Source organism: Haliotis asinina, chromosome 2 (genome assembly GCF_037392515.1).
Source record: "Haliotis asinina isolate JCU_RB_2024 chromosome 2, JCU_Hal_asi_v2, whole genome shotgun sequence".
Taxonomy (NCBI): Eukaryota; Metazoa; Mollusca; class Gastropoda; order Lepetellida; family Haliotidae; genus Haliotis; species Haliotis asinina.
In genome coordinates, this window is record NC_090281.1 from 58,291,202 (window position 1) to 58,310,599 (window position 19,398).

General features: G+C 40.0%; 1 protein-coding gene across 1 annotated transcript; it reads left to right on the top strand.

The window, feature by feature from the left end:
* The first annotated feature begins 135 nt into the window (after positions 1-135).
* On the top strand, positions 136-19,066 carry LOC137272733 (protein inturned-like). Its single transcript, XM_067805118.1, has 19 exons — positions 136-397; positions 1,830-2,560; positions 3,086-3,168; positions 4,383-4,586; positions 5,978-6,090; positions 6,457-6,546; positions 7,260-7,337; positions 8,487-8,661; positions 10,195-10,251; positions 10,488-10,550; positions 11,312-11,518; positions 11,986-12,143; positions 12,781-12,902; positions 13,072-13,149; positions 13,582-13,712; positions 14,209-14,312; positions 15,444-15,633; positions 16,055-16,206; positions 18,277-19,066. Exons 1-19 carry the CDS (start codon positions 213-215, stop codon positions 18,392-18,394), a joined length of 3,039 nt encoding a protein of 1,012 aa, XP_067661219.1. The 5' UTR covers positions 136-212; the 3' UTR covers positions 18,395-19,066.
* The last annotated feature ends 332 nt before the right edge of the window (positions 19,067-19,398 follow it).

Here is a 19,398-nt window from a genome sequence, read left to right on the forward strand (position 1 = left end):
CTGTTGCACTTCAGGAATGTGAGTCAGTCTCGGGCCTGTTGAATGAATCAGTAAGACTGGTAATGTAGGAGTTGCATCCCTTGAAAACTCTCATGCTTGTGATTGGAAAAAAGTTATTCGGGTGACCAGTCCCCGGATGTAAACAGTATGGCCGCCATGGATAGGTCAATATGTAAATTGAGAAAACTTTTCAGTTATGGATAAGAAATAACATGGCCTATTTCCCTTCGATCGGACCATTTTATGATCCTGAAAATGAGCACGAAATATATGATGGCAGTGATGGACGACTGAAATCTCGACAGTACCCCCGGACCCAGCGACAAAACGTCATATCGCTGTCGGGGCACGAAAACTCGTCTTCCAGAATATCACAGAAAGACAACGGGGGTTCCGAGTAAGAAGGATTATTTATGCGTTTCATAACAACGCGTTACAGACAACCATTATTTCACGTACAATGTCTTAATTGAAAGCTAACTGCAAAGTTTCAAATTGTGGATGGTTCAACGTGTCAATCGCGTTGTTTATTTCTGGTTGTCAGTAAGTCGATGACTAAATCTACTGACACTAGTGACAGGTCTTATCGGCATGATCATGAAAAGTGAAAATAATTTCAGGTTTACTGAATGTTGCCAATATTCATCATATTGTGAAAGAAATTTGCCTAAAGTTATGGTATGGATTAAAATTGTTACCATACATAATTAATAGTGTATGAAACTGCTACAAAAAGACAGGAAGCCCACAGGGCTGACAACCAAAAAGTGTTGCCGTCCCTGTTAACATGTAACCAGCCCTGTATTAAATATAGGAAATTAAGATATGGTGTTAAAAGAAAGTAATTAATGAATTACACGTAGAGAGTTAAACTTGAGCATGTGTAAAAGAAAATTTAATAAAACCATGACTTGGTGGTCACTGTGAAATTCATTTAGTGTCACAGCCATCAGAATAGAATGACATTCATTGGCTTATAGCATTCTCTAGACCAGTCACATTTACTGTTAGATGAATGGGTAGGTTGACCTGTGGAAGTTACAGTTAGATTGATCATGAACTATACAGACATCATCTAGTTACCACAATTATAAATTATTTTGAAAATATTTTGTGTAGTGAATGACAAATATCTACCCATGGCACACAGGGCTGGCCATAAAATAAAGTTGTAAGCCTGCCATGTAACTAACAAGCAGTGGGCCGCTGGGCAAACCTTATTTCAAGCACTGTGTTTAACCATGTTAACATTTATTTGATTAAGGTTTAATGACAGTTTAATATGTTTTGTTTTATCTGAATTATTTGAAAGTTCATGCATGCTAATTGTTATAAATATTACAAGTTTCGATTGTTTAAACTCTGCAATATTCTTGATGTATGACAGTGATGTAGACCAGACAATGACATTGATGTCCTGAGGGTAGTCAGCCTGAGCACAATGACTGATCATTTACCATGTCATTGGTTCTGATCATCCAATCCAGTATATTGCCTCTTACAACATGTACAACCAGTCCAGATTTGCTTGGAATCATCTCAAACCTGCAGTGTTTAGGGGATTAGGCTGAAATGAAATGATGTCCAAACATCATTTTGGCTGGTGAAAAAGGGCAAAATGTTGGTGAATGCTTCTGCCAGATTTAGTTAATCTTATCCACATGATATCTAACAGTTGTACTTCTACAACTGACAAGTTTCTAATTTTGCAAGTGTTAATTATTTCATATTGTGATTAAACAAGGAAAATGGTGACTCATCTTGTTCTGTTTGTTCATGAGGTCATGCATTTTTAACAGATCAAAGAGTTTCTAACATATTGTTTTCAGCAAAATTGGTGCTAGTTGGACTCCCTATGTGAATCAAGAGAAAGGGGATGTGTACTATGTGGACGTTGAGAGGCCCAGTAGGACACAGAAGGCCACAACAGATTCTTACCTGTACTTCCAGAGATTTGCACCTGAGTCAGTCAACAATGGACACGACAATCCTGATATTCCCAAGGGAGTCGTGGACTCAAGTCAGAAACACAATGATCGAAGCAGTATATCTAGTCAAGACAGAACCTTCTTTGAGAGAGGGAAACTGTTACAGAGAAACCAAAGGAATGAAGATGTTCATAGGAATGAGGAGGTTACTGACTTCCGGCATTTTGGGAAAGATGCAGATGAGAGGAAAATGTGGAAGGATGAAAATTTCAATGACAGGACTAGCAATAGCAGTCATGGCAGTGGTAGCTATTTTGTACGTCATGGTAGCATGGATAGTTTTGAAGAACACGGAGACATTTCAGAGACAGTTCAGTCAAGAAAAACTTACAATATCGAAAGATGGAAGGATGTTATTCTTGTGCCAGATTTTCGAACAGTGTGTAGAGATGATGGAGGGGTAGTGTTGTGTGAGAAACTCTTTGGTATTGTTTTATTCCAATTCAATCACAAACCAGGTTCAGGAAGGTCACGGAACAGTGAGTCGAGGGAGGTCCTTAAAGACAGAAAAGTAATAGTTCAAGGGGTGGTGCCCAGAACAGCTGCTGAAAGGTCTGGGAAGATCCACAGAGGTATGGTTCAGTATGCATGTATGGTGTGCCTACTGTTGTGTACACAATGTTGCATACATCCTTCAGCTGAGAAATGCATCAGTAGTTTATCAGATCTTTGAAAGAATTTCAATGTATCATCAAAATAGAAACTCCACTTTAGTATGTTTGCACTGAGATTGAGATTTAAATGTTCAGTTGGCGAGGTAAAAGTGTGAAGATTTGCAACCTTGATTTCACTTGATTGGATTTACTATTGTGTTTAAAGTGAAAAATTTTATTCAACATAGGATAAAAATTGTTTAACAAATGATCATAGATTCAAATCACTATTACTGGTTTGTAATAGGGGGTTGGTCTAAGTTAACGCTCATCACATATAGCACATGCATTTGGTTCACAGTTCCAACTACTGCACTTACCTCCTTGTAATACAAGATATTAAATAGAACTACACTGCATAATAATATTAGTAAGCATAGAAGATGATACTCATGTGTCACTGCCAGTAACGATTGTTGTTAAGTGTTTTATCGTCTACTTCAGGTGACATGTTGATCTCGGTGAATGATAGTGAAGTTACGTGGCTCAATATTGACAAGCTCTTCCAGGTTATCAAGCCAAAAAAGGTATGTGTAGGTAGTCCTTGTATTTGACATCCACATGCCAATTTTGTTACTAAATATTTAATCTAATGACTGCTGACATGGCCAGTGAAGTAGTATAATGAATATAGCTAATGCTATTGTTATTGTTGTACAGTCGTGCCCCATTTATCCAAACCTCAGATATCCAGAAAACTTGCCTTCCAAACAAAAATTCCTTAAAATGAATTCACAACGTTGTAAAATTACTCACATATCTGGAAATCCGGATTCCGTAACCGTACGGTCATTTTCACAGACGAAACACTAAATTATGTGCATTTTTGTCTCGTATTTCCGGATGGCTGAGCACCTGTATGTTTACACACGTGATTACAGAGGCCTCGCTTGCCGAAGCAAAGAAGTCGGCAGTCTTTGAAGCGTGAGAAGATTAATTACCTCTGAGTAGCAAGGTGACACTGAGTTAATGTTGAGGCGTGTCAGTTTGTTGATCACTATAATTATTAATTATAATTGGATATTATCCAATCAAATGAGGACCCACAAGTAGACATGGCCTTGTTGGAACTTCGCGATGTACTACGATCCTGTGCACAAGTTGTAACTGTGACTGTTACTGACGATGATCTTGTGAATGACAGTGACGAACTGACTGACGAAAGTCCTCTCGCTTTTCTATACAGCCAGTGCAAAAGGCTATAACTGATTTCTTCAAGTGAGCATAACTGCATGAACAGGTATGAGACATTGTATGCACTGATATTTGTTCATATGTACCGTAATCAATAAAGATTGTGTCTGATGCCTACTATGTTCGTTTCTTTGTACGTTTCTTATTCATATGGCCCGGGATTCAGATATCCAAAAATTCGCTTATCCGAACAATTTCAATGAAAACACAAGTGTTTGGATAAATGGGGCACGGCTGTATTGGTGTTTCTCATATTTATGATAATTACAAAGAAATGTTCAATATCTGATAGGTTTAAACTCCTTAACCTTTAAAGCACAAAGGTGCCTTTACTGCCAAATTCAGTTTTGTGAAGTTTTTAGATAGGAAGTATGATCCAAGTCATGATTACAGGTGCTAAAGTCCTGATTTTAGTGATAATAATCATGATATCAGTTATCTGTGATGGTCGTTGTTAATAAATTATCATGAAAAATCATTAATAATTGTAATAATTGTAGTGGTAATTGTCCTAGCAGGCCACCAATCTGTTATAATTTATCCACAGAATGTGAAGCTGACCCTTCAATCGCCAGTGATTGTTGGGCCCAAGCCTCCGGTCCATCCCCGACCACGCTTCCCCCGACATGACATCTACAAACGTGTCACTGGCTGTAGTGTCAAGGAAGGACAGAGGAGCCTGAGTGCTGCCACCTACACTCTGCTGTATCTGACCTTGACTGAGACATCAGATGACTGCGGCTCCACAATGGTGAGAAAAATATAAGTTGTTCAGTGGTTGCGAGGGGACCATGAGCTCATGTACCCAGAGGGACCAGTGAACAAAGTATTTATCTTACCGAACAACTGAATTTTAATTTTGAACTGTATGAAGTACTTCTGCTGAGTGTGAGGTGAATCGCCATTTTGCAGACAACACAAGGTAAACAGATTTAGAGTTATCTCCCTTCCATCGATTTTCAATTGCAAAACGTTGGTAATGCGTGATTCAATGTTATTGGAGGTAAAAAAGTAATACCATGAAGCACCAGAAGAGTTCGGAATTCCCAGCAGTGCACATTGAAAATAATACATCGCCTGTAAGCGGGGTACATTGAAAATAATAGAATAGCATTTAGCAAATCAGAAAGCGACATTCATGTGTGAGGTAAGATAATACCAGATGACACTTTTTCACAGGCTGTCAATGATGTTTATTACAGTTTATTTCTTGATTACAAAGTTTGTACAAAAATTTTGGGAGATATATAAAATCTTTCCCTTGTGCACTTTGTCTGTTCAGGGATTGGAATAAAGAACGTTGACAATGAGCTATTTTCAGGATTATTAATCATCTTCTGAATTAAGAATGGACCACTGCCCTTGTATCAGTAGTAAGCTTCAAAATTTAATTGTCCATGGCCCCTCCATTCCCAATCCGTGTCTGTTGACACTGGAATATGTTCATCAGGGCTGACAATTTAAACTTGTTTAGATTCTTATTGATATATCAGAGGACATGTAGACAAGATTCTCAGTCTTTGGTTGGGGAAAATAAATCATCTGTAGTTTCTTTAGTGGATCAGTCTTGCTCTAATTCCAAGACTTCCAGTTGGTTTGACTGAAATTTTTGTTTATAGTGGATGCCTTGTTTGTCTGTGTGTCTGCCTGCTGTCAGTCCATAATCATTTTGTTTCCTGAGCATATTTAGGAAATGTTCAATATTTAGAAAATAAAAAATTGGTAGATAAATCAAACGGAACCTAAAAAGGTGCCTTTTGCTATTTCATCTATTTTTGGCATTTTTTTTTTCTTGGATTTCCATGGAAACTATTCAATTTTAAGTCTCAAAAGAGAGGGATGGGCTTAGTCTCTGGAGCACACCTTGAAAACAGTTCAATATCCTTCAACAAGACCTGGCAGATATATCAAACAGAATCTGAAATGGTGCCTTTTGCTATTCACAGATTTATGTGATTCATATTTTTCTTGACTTCCATGGAAACAATTTGCTCTCTCATCACACCAAACACTCGGGTTGGGTTCCCACATGGGCCCAATGTGTACCTCTCATTTCTGGTGTGCCCCTACTGGAACATTACTAAATGCTGCATAAAAATACACTCACTCATTGTGACTACTACTTTTTTGTGGTTGTTCCAGGACGATGTTGTCTACATGTATCCACCAGAAAACAACAAGCTGATCGGTGTTCGGGGTCTGTTCCTCACCATCAACTCATCACTAGTTGACGTCACTAACTTTAAGGCTAAAAAGTAAGGCTGTTACTGTGAGATGAAACTAAAATGAATGTGTTGTCAGGCTGAGTATGTTGATGCATCTCATTATAATGTAGCAGAGATTTGTGCTTCATGATGTCAGTTGCTGGACTGGCTGACTGGACTGGTCCAGACTCAGTATTCAACTGATGCTCATAATCAAATTGATTGAGGTCAGTTGGATTGTATTGGTTTCTTACCATGGTTAGTACAGTTGTTATCATGAATTCTTAGATCCAAGCCAAATGGATTTGTGGATGGTATCAGATCAGTGTCATCCAGAGTTTCATATTTATGTTGGTGAAAAATCTTATGCTGAAATGATTATCATGAGTAACCTTATGAATTGTATATTATTTCCAGCTCTTCCGTCCTGCTTCAAAGTGAAGTCATTCATCTTGCCTACAGCTCTGAGAACAAAGATGTGCTGGTTCTGGGGCTTCCAGCTGACAGGTAAGACTAAGATATCCTTCCTTTTCAGCATTTCTGAGTATGACCAACTGCAGTGTAAAGTTGTCCCCCTTAGCTGCCTGTGTCTCCTATGGTGTGGTCAGAATCGTGAGTACCTGCATCTGTTAGCGAGTGCTCCATCCTGAATGACTGTTCACGGTTGAGCACCTGCCCATGAACCATCCTCGCAGCAGCCTCACTAAGTGAATCAAGATGGCGACCATACATAATGTCAGTCAAAATACACTCACACAAAAAAGAAAAGCAAGACTTATGGATGTTAACTTCTTTATTGTGAATGACAGATTGAGAGGCTATGCTTGCTCCTTCACCAGATGCTATAATGTCATTCATCACCCTTTCTGTAACCTCCAACAAGACGATAAGAAGCAATTCAGCTTGTCCTGAAATAGCATGAGTTGGTCATGAATGAGTTAGTGTAATCAAGCGCTGCTTCCATTCAGGGTGTATGCGAGTGCTTGCTGGAGGCAACACCGCAGACGGTCACGGTTCTGAACAACCGCCTCTGGTGACAACCTACCTCCTTTGGACTATTCCTTCATGTAGGCTGATATTACATAACTGAAATACTGTTTCAAGCAAAAATAGATACAATGTCTCTCTCATTAATTCTTTTATCTTTAGACTGATTCATCATTTGAAAAAGTGATGTAACAGTGTGTCCTTCATCTTGTTCAGTGTTGATGATGTTTCAGAGTGCCGCTTGCCCTGTTGAACCAGCTGATGGAGGACCTAGTCAAGCTGCTCAAGTTTATGTTTGGAGGCCTTGGCCGGTGAGTCTGCAGTGAATTGCAAAGCTCATTGTTATTATCTTGAGTGAACTGATTACTTACGTAACGAATTGTGATGTTTTTGTTTTCATTCTCAGAGTTTTATAATACAATGAGGAATGTTGCTAACTGAAATTAATACTTCAATATTTTATGTCCCTAGCAACATGCTCTGCGGTTAATATTTTGATGGACTCCATATGTTCATGTGTCCATGTGTTCATGTGTCCATGCACATTTGTCTTTCTTAGGGCAGAGCTTTAAAACCAGTCAATATTTACTCATCAAACTTGGCACATGGATAGACCTGGTGGTTTACTGGTACCTTTCGTTATATGTGGATTTCTGAATTAAGTATTTTTGGTGTTTCCATGGCAACAAGTTTGACTTTGACTGGAATTGGTTGTAGTGCTCTTTTCCCGGAGCAGAACTCTAAAACCATTCAAATTTTGTTCACCAACCTTGTTTAGTTTGGTCTGGTGGTGTGCTGGTTCCTTTTGGTAGTTTTTATATTTCTGAATGAAATATGTTTTGCATTTCCATGGCAACAAGCTTTACTAAGACTGAAAGTAAATTTGGTGGTTGTGATTTCTTCTGGAGCAGAACTCTCTAACCGTTCAATGTTTCATCACCAAACTTGGTACAGAGATTGGTCTGGTGGTGTGCTGGTGCCTTTTGGTAGTTTTAGAATTCTCATTAAAATATTTTTAGTGCTTCCACGTCAACAAGTTTGACTTAGACTGAAATTGTGGTAGTGCTCTTTTCCGGAGCAGAACCTTAAAACCATTCACTATCTCTTCACCAAATTTGGTACATAGACTGGTCTAGTGATGTACTGGTGCCTTTTGGTAGTTTTGGATTTCTAAATGAAATATTTCCAATTCCATGGCAACAAGTTTGACTTAAATTGGTAGTAGTGCTCCTTTCTGGAGCAGAACTTTCAGAATCTTTCAATACTCTTCTTTCACTTTTCTATACACACACCAAAACATTTGAAATGGCCATAACTTTTGAAGAGTATTTTGCTGTTGTGGGGAATATTGATGGCTTTGTCTTCTTGGTTATATTCACTGGCCTTCGGCTTCTGTCATCATAACAAATTCAGACTGCTGTAATGCTGATTTGTACACCAGGGTTGTTTCATCATTTTAGAGCATTTCGAGACAGTGATAAGGAACAGCTAGACCAGCTGTTTGCGCTGACGTTTCACCAACTCCTCACACCACCACCTGCACAACTTTCTCCAGTCAATGATCTCCCATCTAGCTCCAAGTTCTTGTCATCCCTCTCTGCAGTCCGCAGTCTGCACCTGGCTCAAGATCAGGAGGTGAGTCAGTCCAGCTAGGAAGTCCCATTTGCTGCATGTGTTTTAAGTAACCTTTGTGTTTCTTGTGTGGTTATAAAGCCTCTTTGTGGTAGTGGGGTAGTCTTGTGGTAAAAGCATTGGCTTGTTATTCCGAAGACCTGGGTTCTATTCCTACATGGATGCAATGTGTGCAGTCCATTTCTAGTGTCCCTTTTCATGATATTGCTGGATCAGTTCCAAAAAGAGGCCTAAAACCATGCTCACTCACTCACTCCCTCACTATACGTCCCCTTTGATTTAACCCTGTTATAGGAAATCCAACTCACACTTCTAGTATTTTGAGAGATCACATTTTCATGACGTATGTATAATTCAGAAACGGCTCAATCCTCAGTCTACCCAGTGCAGTGGCCCCATTACCAAGAACCATTCTCCTGCATGTGTACTCTGAGGATTTGGCACACTTCCTTGCATTATCCATTAGAAAGAGCAGTGACTTCTCTTGATAAATGCTCATGGTGTTTGTTAGGATGATGATATACAATGATTACAGCTAAATCAAAGGAATGAATAACACTCATTGTGATGGGTGTTGTGCATGGTGTAGCCATACTTGGGGATGCTTCTGAGCAGAAAACCTACTCTGGTTGTAACAGACGGTGGAATACTTGGAAAGCCAATGTGGTTAAGTTAATCATGTGGATTGTGGTCAAGAATATTGTCATGTAGTGGAAACATTGAACAAAAATCTGCTAAAGTACATTAAAGGTGATGTGTTTAGCAGCAATAGTTCCTTATTTGTGATGATTTCATGTGGAATGGCACAGTCCAGGGGCCACCTTCCACAAAGCACTTAGGTGAACGCAAATCACTATGGTAACCTTAGTGTAATGGTAATGAATCTGAGTTAAGGTTAACCTCAGTTAAGGTTGCTTCGTGAAAGGAACCCCTGGTTATTATGGTTAATTGTTGCAAATTTTGTGTTCTACACATTCAGTCTCATTCTCTTCCCACAGTGGTTACTTGTCACATCTTCCTCTGTTCTAGTACGCCCCTCTCATGGTGCGAGTGTTGCGAGTGTTCAAGACTCGTGATTGGAGGCATTCAGATTTAGTAGTGTAATCACCGACCTTGTTACAAAAGCAATCTTTCGAAAGATCTCAGTAATTTCCGGATGGATCGTGAAAACTATAAACCTCTTCCCGAGCACAATACTCAAATGTTTCTTCTAGATAGAACTCAGTCATGTCATTTTTGTTTCTCCACATTGCTTGCATTTGTCAAGTTGAATCTATGTCGATGTAACACGTGTTCTGATTGGACAGAAAAAAGGGAGATAAATCTGCTGCCATTTTTTGCCTCTAGGGGATTTTATGAGAACTGAGAAATATGGCCGTGTTAGAACAGAAGTTTGTAGGAAGATATGACAAATAACCTCTGTGGGAAGAGAATGATTCAGTCTCAGAGAGATAAAATTGTAGAACATGCTAAAGACTCCTTTTTTATGAATGGCTTTTCATTAAATCTGTATTCTGTGCATATTTTTAATTTCAGCTTATTTGTGATGAAATACTCAGTGAATTTGAAGCAGCAGATTTTGATGAGTTTATGGTGAGTAGGCATGTGGTGCACAAAACATAATTATAACAGCTTGAAAAATTATGTGTATTAATATATTCATACCATATCACTAGCATAAACATCAGTTCTAAGGATGACAGAAGGTTTTCAAGAATTATGAATATGATACACCATGGGGCAAGAGTTTCAAAGTGATGATTCTGAATATTTGAAAGATGGATGGTTTGAGGAGAGGTGTGTGATCTTAAATACTTTAATGTTTTCAGGAAGATGAAGAACTGAATAGCAGAAGAGCATATACAATTGTTGGTACAAGTCTGTTTTACAAGGTAACAATAACTATGTCTGATTGCTGCACTTTGACATATGTATACTACCCATGTAATTAAAGCTGGCAGTTTTTATTTTGTGTACAGATAGTACTTACCAGAGTTCATAAGTGTTGACTTCATTGACAAAATACGGAATGAAGGCTATACTTTGTTCATCGTGGATCATGGTTTTGTTGAACCTGATGGTTTTCCCAGACACTGGAGTAGATACGTCCCAAGTAGACTTACCCTCAGTCACTGAATATATAATTTTAACTGTTACAAATAAAGTAATTTAAATTGAAAAGGAGCGCAAGGGAGACCTGAGATTCAGAACCTGAGGAAATCTGGACTTGCTTCATTTTACGGCGTTGGCATTGCAGAGTGGGCTAGGCTGTAGGGGAAATAATGTGGTTCAGAGGCAGAGACAGACTAGGTCTAAGTAACAACCATGTAAGAATTGACTTTCCTGAGTGGGGCTGGACGAAAGTGTCTTTGTGATGAAATACTGTGGATTGAGTCACGTTTGGTACTGGCGCAGACCTGGGTGCTGTTGTACAAAACCTTAGACTGCTGTAACTTAGAGTAAGTCTATGTTAAGGTATGGGAGATATGGTCGCTAAGATCGCTGTGTACAATGGCATCCAGATTGTTTTCTTTACCATTATATTGATGGAAAATCTTATACAGTATTAAACAACTGTCACCTTCTTCCTTCCTGTGTGCATATGGCAAGTATAGCAGGTGTAGTGTCACATGTCTGACTTCCTCTGTTCCAGTGCTACCAGTTATGCTCACACTTGCCTAGTGATGACTCCAGAGACCTTCACCTCTTTCTCCGACATCAGAGTCTCCTTCACCTTGTGGCGCTGCAGTCTGTCGATGAGATCGTTGTATGGCAGGAGGTGTGGCCCTCTTACCGCCACCCTGGCACACACGGTTACCCCACCCCCAAGGCCCGGCATTTCCTCCTGGTTGTGGGAATGGTGAGGAATAATGGTGTTGTGATATTATTGACTATTCAGTAATTGATTTATGTTCATGTCGGTCATCATGACAGCTTTGGTTCTTCTCTGTTTGAAAAGTGATAGTACACGTGTGATGAAATTAGTTGTACAAAGTATGGCATACTTGAGCTTATTACTATGAAAATTCTCTGACTTAGATATAGCACATGCTAGAATGTATTTTCTATCACAGCAGAAAATCAAACACGTTTGTACTGAGGGGGGCACCTTCAAAATTGCATTAAACCAACTCACTTGCACTTGTGAAGATGTGTCTTTTCATGTGATTTAATTATCAAATTGCAGAGTTTATCTTTTGTCCCATAAGTGAAACCAATAGACCTTTTATCAACAGTGCTGCTACAGAACATGGCTGAAAATAGTTAGGTTATCTTGTGTGATCTAAGAAGTCAATCCTGATGATGGTAGTTGGGCTTTTGATGCAGAAACACTTCCTGTTGGGGTGCCTGTTGGAGATGGGAGGATGCACTCAGTGGGGGACTGGAAAGATGGCCCCCCACCCCCTCTATGTAGACCAGGCCAAGGCCACGCTGCTGCAATTGGAGACTGACGATGTTACCATGGCTGAGTGGTGTGATGAAAGGTCAGTCACAGCACACCACATCATATCATGCCCCACCACACGCCACCGTGTCTCATCAGTAATCAACCAGCACTCCACCATGCCAAGTCACAACATCAAATCTCCTCTTACATCACCACACCATACTACACCACACCATATCACACCACATTACACCACACCACATTACACCATGCCCCATTATGCCCACATTACAACACACCACACCACACCACGCCCCATTACACCCACATTACACCACGCCCCATTACACCACACCACATTATACCACATTGCACCACACCACATTCCATTACATCACACACCACACCACACCACACCACACCACACCACACCACACCACACCACACCACACCACACCACACCACACCTCACCTCACCTCATTACATCACATTACACCATGCCACACCTCATTACATCACATTACACCACACCATGCCACGCCACGCCACAACTCATTACATCACATTACACCACGCCACGCCACATCACATTACACCACACCACGTGCCACATGCAGAGCAACATCCCACACACCATGCTGAAGGCTGCTGGAACTGCACTTTTGCCGTAGCCTAAGTCGCTCCATAAGGATTTAGTGACAACATTTGTGTCATTACATATCCTATTTTGCAGAATAATATCTGATGCAGGGAGTGTGTCTCTAGTTGGAGCTGAGCGTTATTTGAGATCCAAGAGTTCCAAGGAAGAGTCTGTGATGATGTCTCCTGTCAAACCTACAGGCTCACCAAAGAGTGGTAGGTATCTCACACAGAGAGTTGCTTGAGTTGTATATCTGTACTTCGGTTAAAATGGTGTAACACTTTCATTATGACCACCATTGATGACCAGACAATGAACTCACTGAAACAGTTATATCCTTCTTGACACATTGGATTCAGTATTTGTGTCTTCTCCCTTCTTCAGCCCCGAGTCCTCTCAAGTCCTCTGTGGATGGTGGTGTGTTCAAGTACCGCTCAAGTCCTCTTGCTGACAGAAAGCCAGGTACAAAATGGAGGATGATTCACACAGAATTACCTGTGTGTCATTTCATCGTTGGGAGTCTGTGCTCGGTGATATGTTTTACTGCATGTGGATTGTTGTGCACAGTGATGATCAGATAAGGGGTGCTCCACTTTTGCCATTTGGGCAAGTTGTATATTGAATCCATTCACAATTTTATCTTCAAGACACAATGCATTAAGATGATACCACCATTGGCAAAAGAAGATTCCCTTGTTGTGTCCGATTTTTCAGAGATTTTATAGCTTAAGTGAAGACTGCTATGATAAGGTATATTGAGATATTGTTAAATTAAGATGGTGATAGTTTAAGAGATCTTTCTTTGTAAATGTAGAATATTTGAATGTGGATGTGCTTGTAAAATATGAACATTGTTAGGTACTTGATGTATTTGACATGTTTTCTTGTGTACAGGTTCCGAGGGTGACCCAGATCGGAGTCCAAGCACAGAACACTCCACCCCAGTCATGACTAGACAGGGTAGCAAACTCTCCTACGGATCCAATGACTCTGGAGGAAGTGGCAGCAGTACCGGTGCTCCAAGGGTAAGTTACACACCTGGACAGACAATAATGAAGACTGCTGATTGGTGTGGTACCATTATTGTTAAGTGGGAATATATTTGATGTTGATTACAAATAACCTGAAAGGGTTTGTGTAACCTCATTTTGTATGGAGTTTATTATGTTATCCATAAAGATGTGACAACTCTCCTGTTCCAGTGTATAGTGGTTGGGTGCTGACATTCTCCAGCCGATACTTTAGTGGTGCAGCAGAGTGTTGGCTTATCACACTATTTAAAGAAGCAGTTTTTTCAGCTAGAGTTGAAGTCTCTTGACACTTAAATGTGGTACAGCCTTCCCTTGGAGTAAACTTGGTATGGAACTGACTGTGGAGTTTGATGCTGTTATCACTGACAGGGAGTAGCCAACACAACACCTGTGTATGACAAATCTGGGTCAGCTTTGTCCTTCAACCTGACATGCTTGCATGTCCCTTGGTGGCGTACTTATTGAAGTTTGGTGCATTCATGTCTTGCAGAGTAAATCTAGTCGGAAGAGTTTCCAAAACGACATGTCAAGTATCAGCAGGAGCCTGTCTGCTTTACAAGTGGAAGAACTGCCAGTACATGGAGGCCATGCCAAGTGAGTCTTGCCACACATCACTTACCAGGTATCACACATCACATAGATCATGCATCAAACATCACACAGCATGCATCACACCTCAAGCACCATGTATCACACATTATGCATTATACATCCCACAGTAAGCATCACACACCACACGTTATACATCCATCATCACGCATCACTCATCAAATGTCATACACTAGGCATCAGTCATCACACATCAGTCATCACTTAACACATCAAGCACCACACGTCATCACATGTCATGCATCACACCTCAAGCATGACATCATCATCTTCATCATCATCATCATCACAGGGGTTCAGATTTTTTTCAAAAGTGACTTCAAGAAAGTAACTTGTCCTGACTAATTTACCACTTGTCCTGAAATTATGACACATTGTTTGATGTTGATGTTTATGGACTGTTTATGAAAGAGTGAATAATTTCAAAGAACAATAGCTCTAAATTACTATTATTGTGAAGTGTAATAGCTACATTATGAGCAGATGAAATGAAATCCAAGTTTATTTGCAGTTTGAAACCGTAAGTGGAAATTATCTAGTAGCCCAAGGACAAGTTAGATACCATTATTTGATTGCTCGAAATAAAAACAGGCTTGTCCGGGCGTCGGGCGATGGGATTTTGTAACCCCCCTGCATCATAATCATCACCATCAAGCATCACATATCACACATGAAGCATTATGCATCACACACCAAGCATAATCATGCCTCCTCTATGAAGGAACAGAGTATATAACATTCATTCTGTTCTTCAGTCTTTCCATCCCTGTCTTTCCATCCATTTCTCTCCTTTCGTCCCAAAACGTTGTCTGGTGCAAAATTCTTAATGTTTACATGATCGGTTCACCAAACGTCACTCGCATGTTAGTCATTACCCATAGATGCTCCTTTTGCTTTTGTCACACACATCACACACATTGTGCATCACAAGCATGACGTATCACTCACTGGACCAGTTATATCTGCTGTCATGTCTTGCACTGAGACATGATTTCCTCCATGTTCTGCTCCGTGCCACAAGTAACAGTCTGTGTAGAGGCCATTGCTTTACCTTATAGGCATCATGAGCATATTGTATGTCCATCATATATTCATATATTGCTGTGTTATTTTCAGAATTACACGTGGTGGTGAAAACGTGTTGTTCCACTATGTGCAACTGTATGACCTAGAGGGGGTGTATGTGACCCCGTCAGACTACGAGCTGGCCTCGGTGCAAGGGGCCATCCACTGTCAGCTACTGGACAACTTCTACCGCTGCTCTCTGCACATACGGAAACTCTTCACAGAGCAGAAGCAGGTCAAGGTAGGGACTTATGCTGAAAGTAATTTGTTCTGTAGCAAGAGTTCAACACGGCAGGATTATCATATTAGCATATTATCTCAACATTATCTGTCTTGTCATTTTTTCAGAATTTATCATTGTCTTTGTGCATAAAAAGGCTACACATCACAAGCGATAACTACCTTTTGCTCAACAAGTGTTTCTCCTCAGCAAATGATAATAGTCTGTGTTTTATCTAGAAAAGGGCCTTTTTTGTATTGATACATATTGATCACTTCCTGTCTTTGGCCTGCACATTACTAATACTCAAACCTTTTTTTACATTAAACAACTATGGATGATTAAGCTGCAAGGATTATTTTCCTGATTTTGTACCACCATGTTTGTGCAGTGTTGTGTGGGAGTTGATGTGTGACATAGTAAAGATGTTGTGTATTTACAGGAGCTGCAGTTATGTACGTCGCCACCTCCCCGGTTTGGCGTGAACAGTACTCTAGAGGATCTGGAGGAACATGGTGTGATGTTCAAACATGCGTACCTCACATCTCCAGAAGCAAAGAAGAACACCACTGTTCTCTGCTACTGGGTGGTTGGGTAAGTTCAGTCTGTTTTACCATGTTGGATCAGAACTTTTTGCTTGAAAGTTAGTTTAAGTTGTCATTTCATGTCATGTGTGAGAGGTTGTGTTCCCCATCTTTAGTGTGGTTGGTGTCAGATTCCATCACTTTCATTTGAATGTGTCATGGATTGTAAGGTTTATCACCAAGGTTCAGTTTCATGGATGTTGATTTTGTCACACTACTAGCATGTGTTGTGGATTTATAAGGTCTGTCACCAAAAATGAAACATATAACTTTATGGATTGCAAGACCTCCCATCAAATTAGTTGACTCCTAAAGCCCCAAGCAGGCATCTACACCATCTTCTCTGGCTCTCCAACCCGCAGGTCCACCCTCCAAGCCAATGGCCCCAACCCACCCTCCACTAAGCAACCCCAAAAAGGAGTGATTTACCCTGCGCCATGGACACCCACATGAAAGAACATAAAAACCTCTGCAGATAAGGCAGACAGCTAATCAGCCCACTCAGATCACCAGCTAAAATTCCCCACTCATCAAATCAAGTTCAATGAATTCAATGAAGTCCTGAGAACCAAAAATCAGGACTTCACATAAAGAAAACTGTTGGAAGTCTTCAAAATCAGCCACCACAAATCTTTGATCAATAGAGACCAACAGTACTACATACCATTGGCCTATGAAGAACTGATCAAACTAAAGACTATCTAAATATTGTGTCTATTTGTTGTTACTATGTAATCCCCCTCATCATTGGCTTTATCAGTGCTGTTTGTTCTTTTAGTTCCCAACTGGCCTCTTCCAGTTACATACTACTTCTTATTCTATTAAATGCTGTTGTCACTGTTATTCTGCTGTTGTCACAACATACCATGTATATAAGCTCCTCATTATTTGGTTGTAGACACTTTGAAGTTGATAACGATATAAGAATGTGCATCGAAACATCACTTCGCACAATAAACAAGAAGTTGCGATCCACAAAGTTCTATGTTTTATTTTTGACTCACCAACTTCTAGAATGCCCATTAAACAAGTAGATCTATTCAAGCATGTACGTCATGTAGCGTAGTAAACAAGAAGTTGCAAACCAGAAAGTTGTATGTTTCATTTTAGGCTCACCAACTTCTACAATGCTCATTAAACAAATAGGTCTATCATCGTGACTTGGTTTCATAGTTCCTGTGAATATCTGGCATGGCATAGGTTTTCAGCAACCCATGCTTGCCACAAAAGGTGACTTTCCTTGTTGTAAGAGGTGACTAACGGGATCGGGTGGTTAAGCTTGCCGACTTGGTTGACACGTCATTGGTTCCCAATTGCACAGATTGATGCACAAACTGCTGATCACTAGATTATCGGGTCCAGAATCGATTATTTACAGATAGCCGCCATATAGCTGAATTATTGCTGAGAGTGACGTAAAACTAAATTCACTCACTTACTTACATGCGTAACCTAATCAGTTCTGATCCTGGTGCTCAACACTCTGTAGGGGATAACGACAACAAAAAATGATAAGACATTGATGTTACAGTAAATGTACAAGATTGGAAAGTCTGGGTCTTGATATGTGGGTAGTGGTGGGGTGGCCCAGTGGTTAAAGTGTTAGCTCATCACACCAACGACTCAGCTTTGATTCCCCATATGGGTACAATGTGTGAAGCCTATTTCAGGTGTCCTCTCCCAAGATATTGCTGATATGTTGCTAAAAGTGGCATAAAACTCACTCACTCACTCATGCACTTAAGTTAGTCATGGGGTGACCATCACTGTTGCTTATGTTTGTATCTGTGAAGATACAGATTAGCATTGATCTTCAGCAACCCATGCTTGTTATAAGAGGTGTGGTCAGACTTCGTGATGTGGTTCACCTGTGTCATTGTATCCCATTTGCATAGATTGATGTTCATGCTGTTGACACCTGGAGTGTCTGTATCAAGACTCAGTTTTTTACAGACACTGCCATATAGGTAGAATATTGCTGAGTTTGACTGTAAACAATAAACTTAACAAAACCTAAAAGATCTGTTAAGTTTTAACAACCAACCAATAAATCAATGTTTATTTCAATCCTTTTTTTCAGTCGCCGGTTCCCTCTACCTGATCAGCGAGAGTTGTATGTTTGTTTCCATGAGTCAGTTACACAGAGTCTGGTAGAGGTTGCCTTTAACCTTGGCTTTGGTGTTCTGGGTGTCACCTGATAATGCTGGATCTGTCCACAACTGATGCTAACATCCTCATCCTGTAGAGGAAGCAGGGTCCCGTCACAGGAATGTTTGTCAGAGACTCTTGTCCCAGGCTTTCTTCTGCATTTGTGGCTAAAATACTCAAGTACTGGTATCTATGTACATTACACACACAGTCTCTGTTACCATGGTGATTTGGTGCTGAGCTAGGAACAAAGTTCACACACAAACAAGATATCCTGATTGAAGCGCTCATAAAAGATATTTATATGCAATCAATATACAATGATGAGATCGAATGAATTCTGTTGATTGTCCTAGGCTCACTTGCACAAGGCTATCTTAGCACTAAAATGATTGTAATTCCCATTCTCTAACATAGGCTTAAGATAGTAGCAGCGCTAAGATCGCTTAGTGCACATGGGCTCTCATAGTGAAATTAGTTTATACAAATTTAATTTCCAATTAGACAGACGTGAATAGTTACTGAATATTAGGGGTTGGGCTATACTGATAAGTTATAGGAATATGATTTTCATTGGAACAAAGAAAATGTGACTACCTGAACCAAATGGATATGTGATTGTGGTGTTGCAATATACAGTATTTAATCACCAATATGGCATTAGTGGTGCATGTGTATCTGTCAACATATAACTCAATCAGTTTCATCCATCGCTGTCATCATCAAACCGATAAACCGAGAACTGTCTGAATCAGTGAATCAGAGCTATTTTAAGCTGTGAAACTGTTAGCAGTTACATTCCAGTCATGCTAAATAGTTCTAAATTTATCGATTGTGCTTGAATTATAGCAGATCAATTACTTGGAATACCACGAGTCACATTCAGAAATGAATGTTGTTCCTATATTTTGCAAATATTATTTTATATTCTTGTCTCTTGTGTGGCAATACTCAGAATTTGTGTTTGATTTAGCAACAAATGACCACAGTGGGTTTTGCCCTGGATGATGCTCTGACCAGTCGAGTGAAAGAAAGTGTTATCACTGTCAGCTAC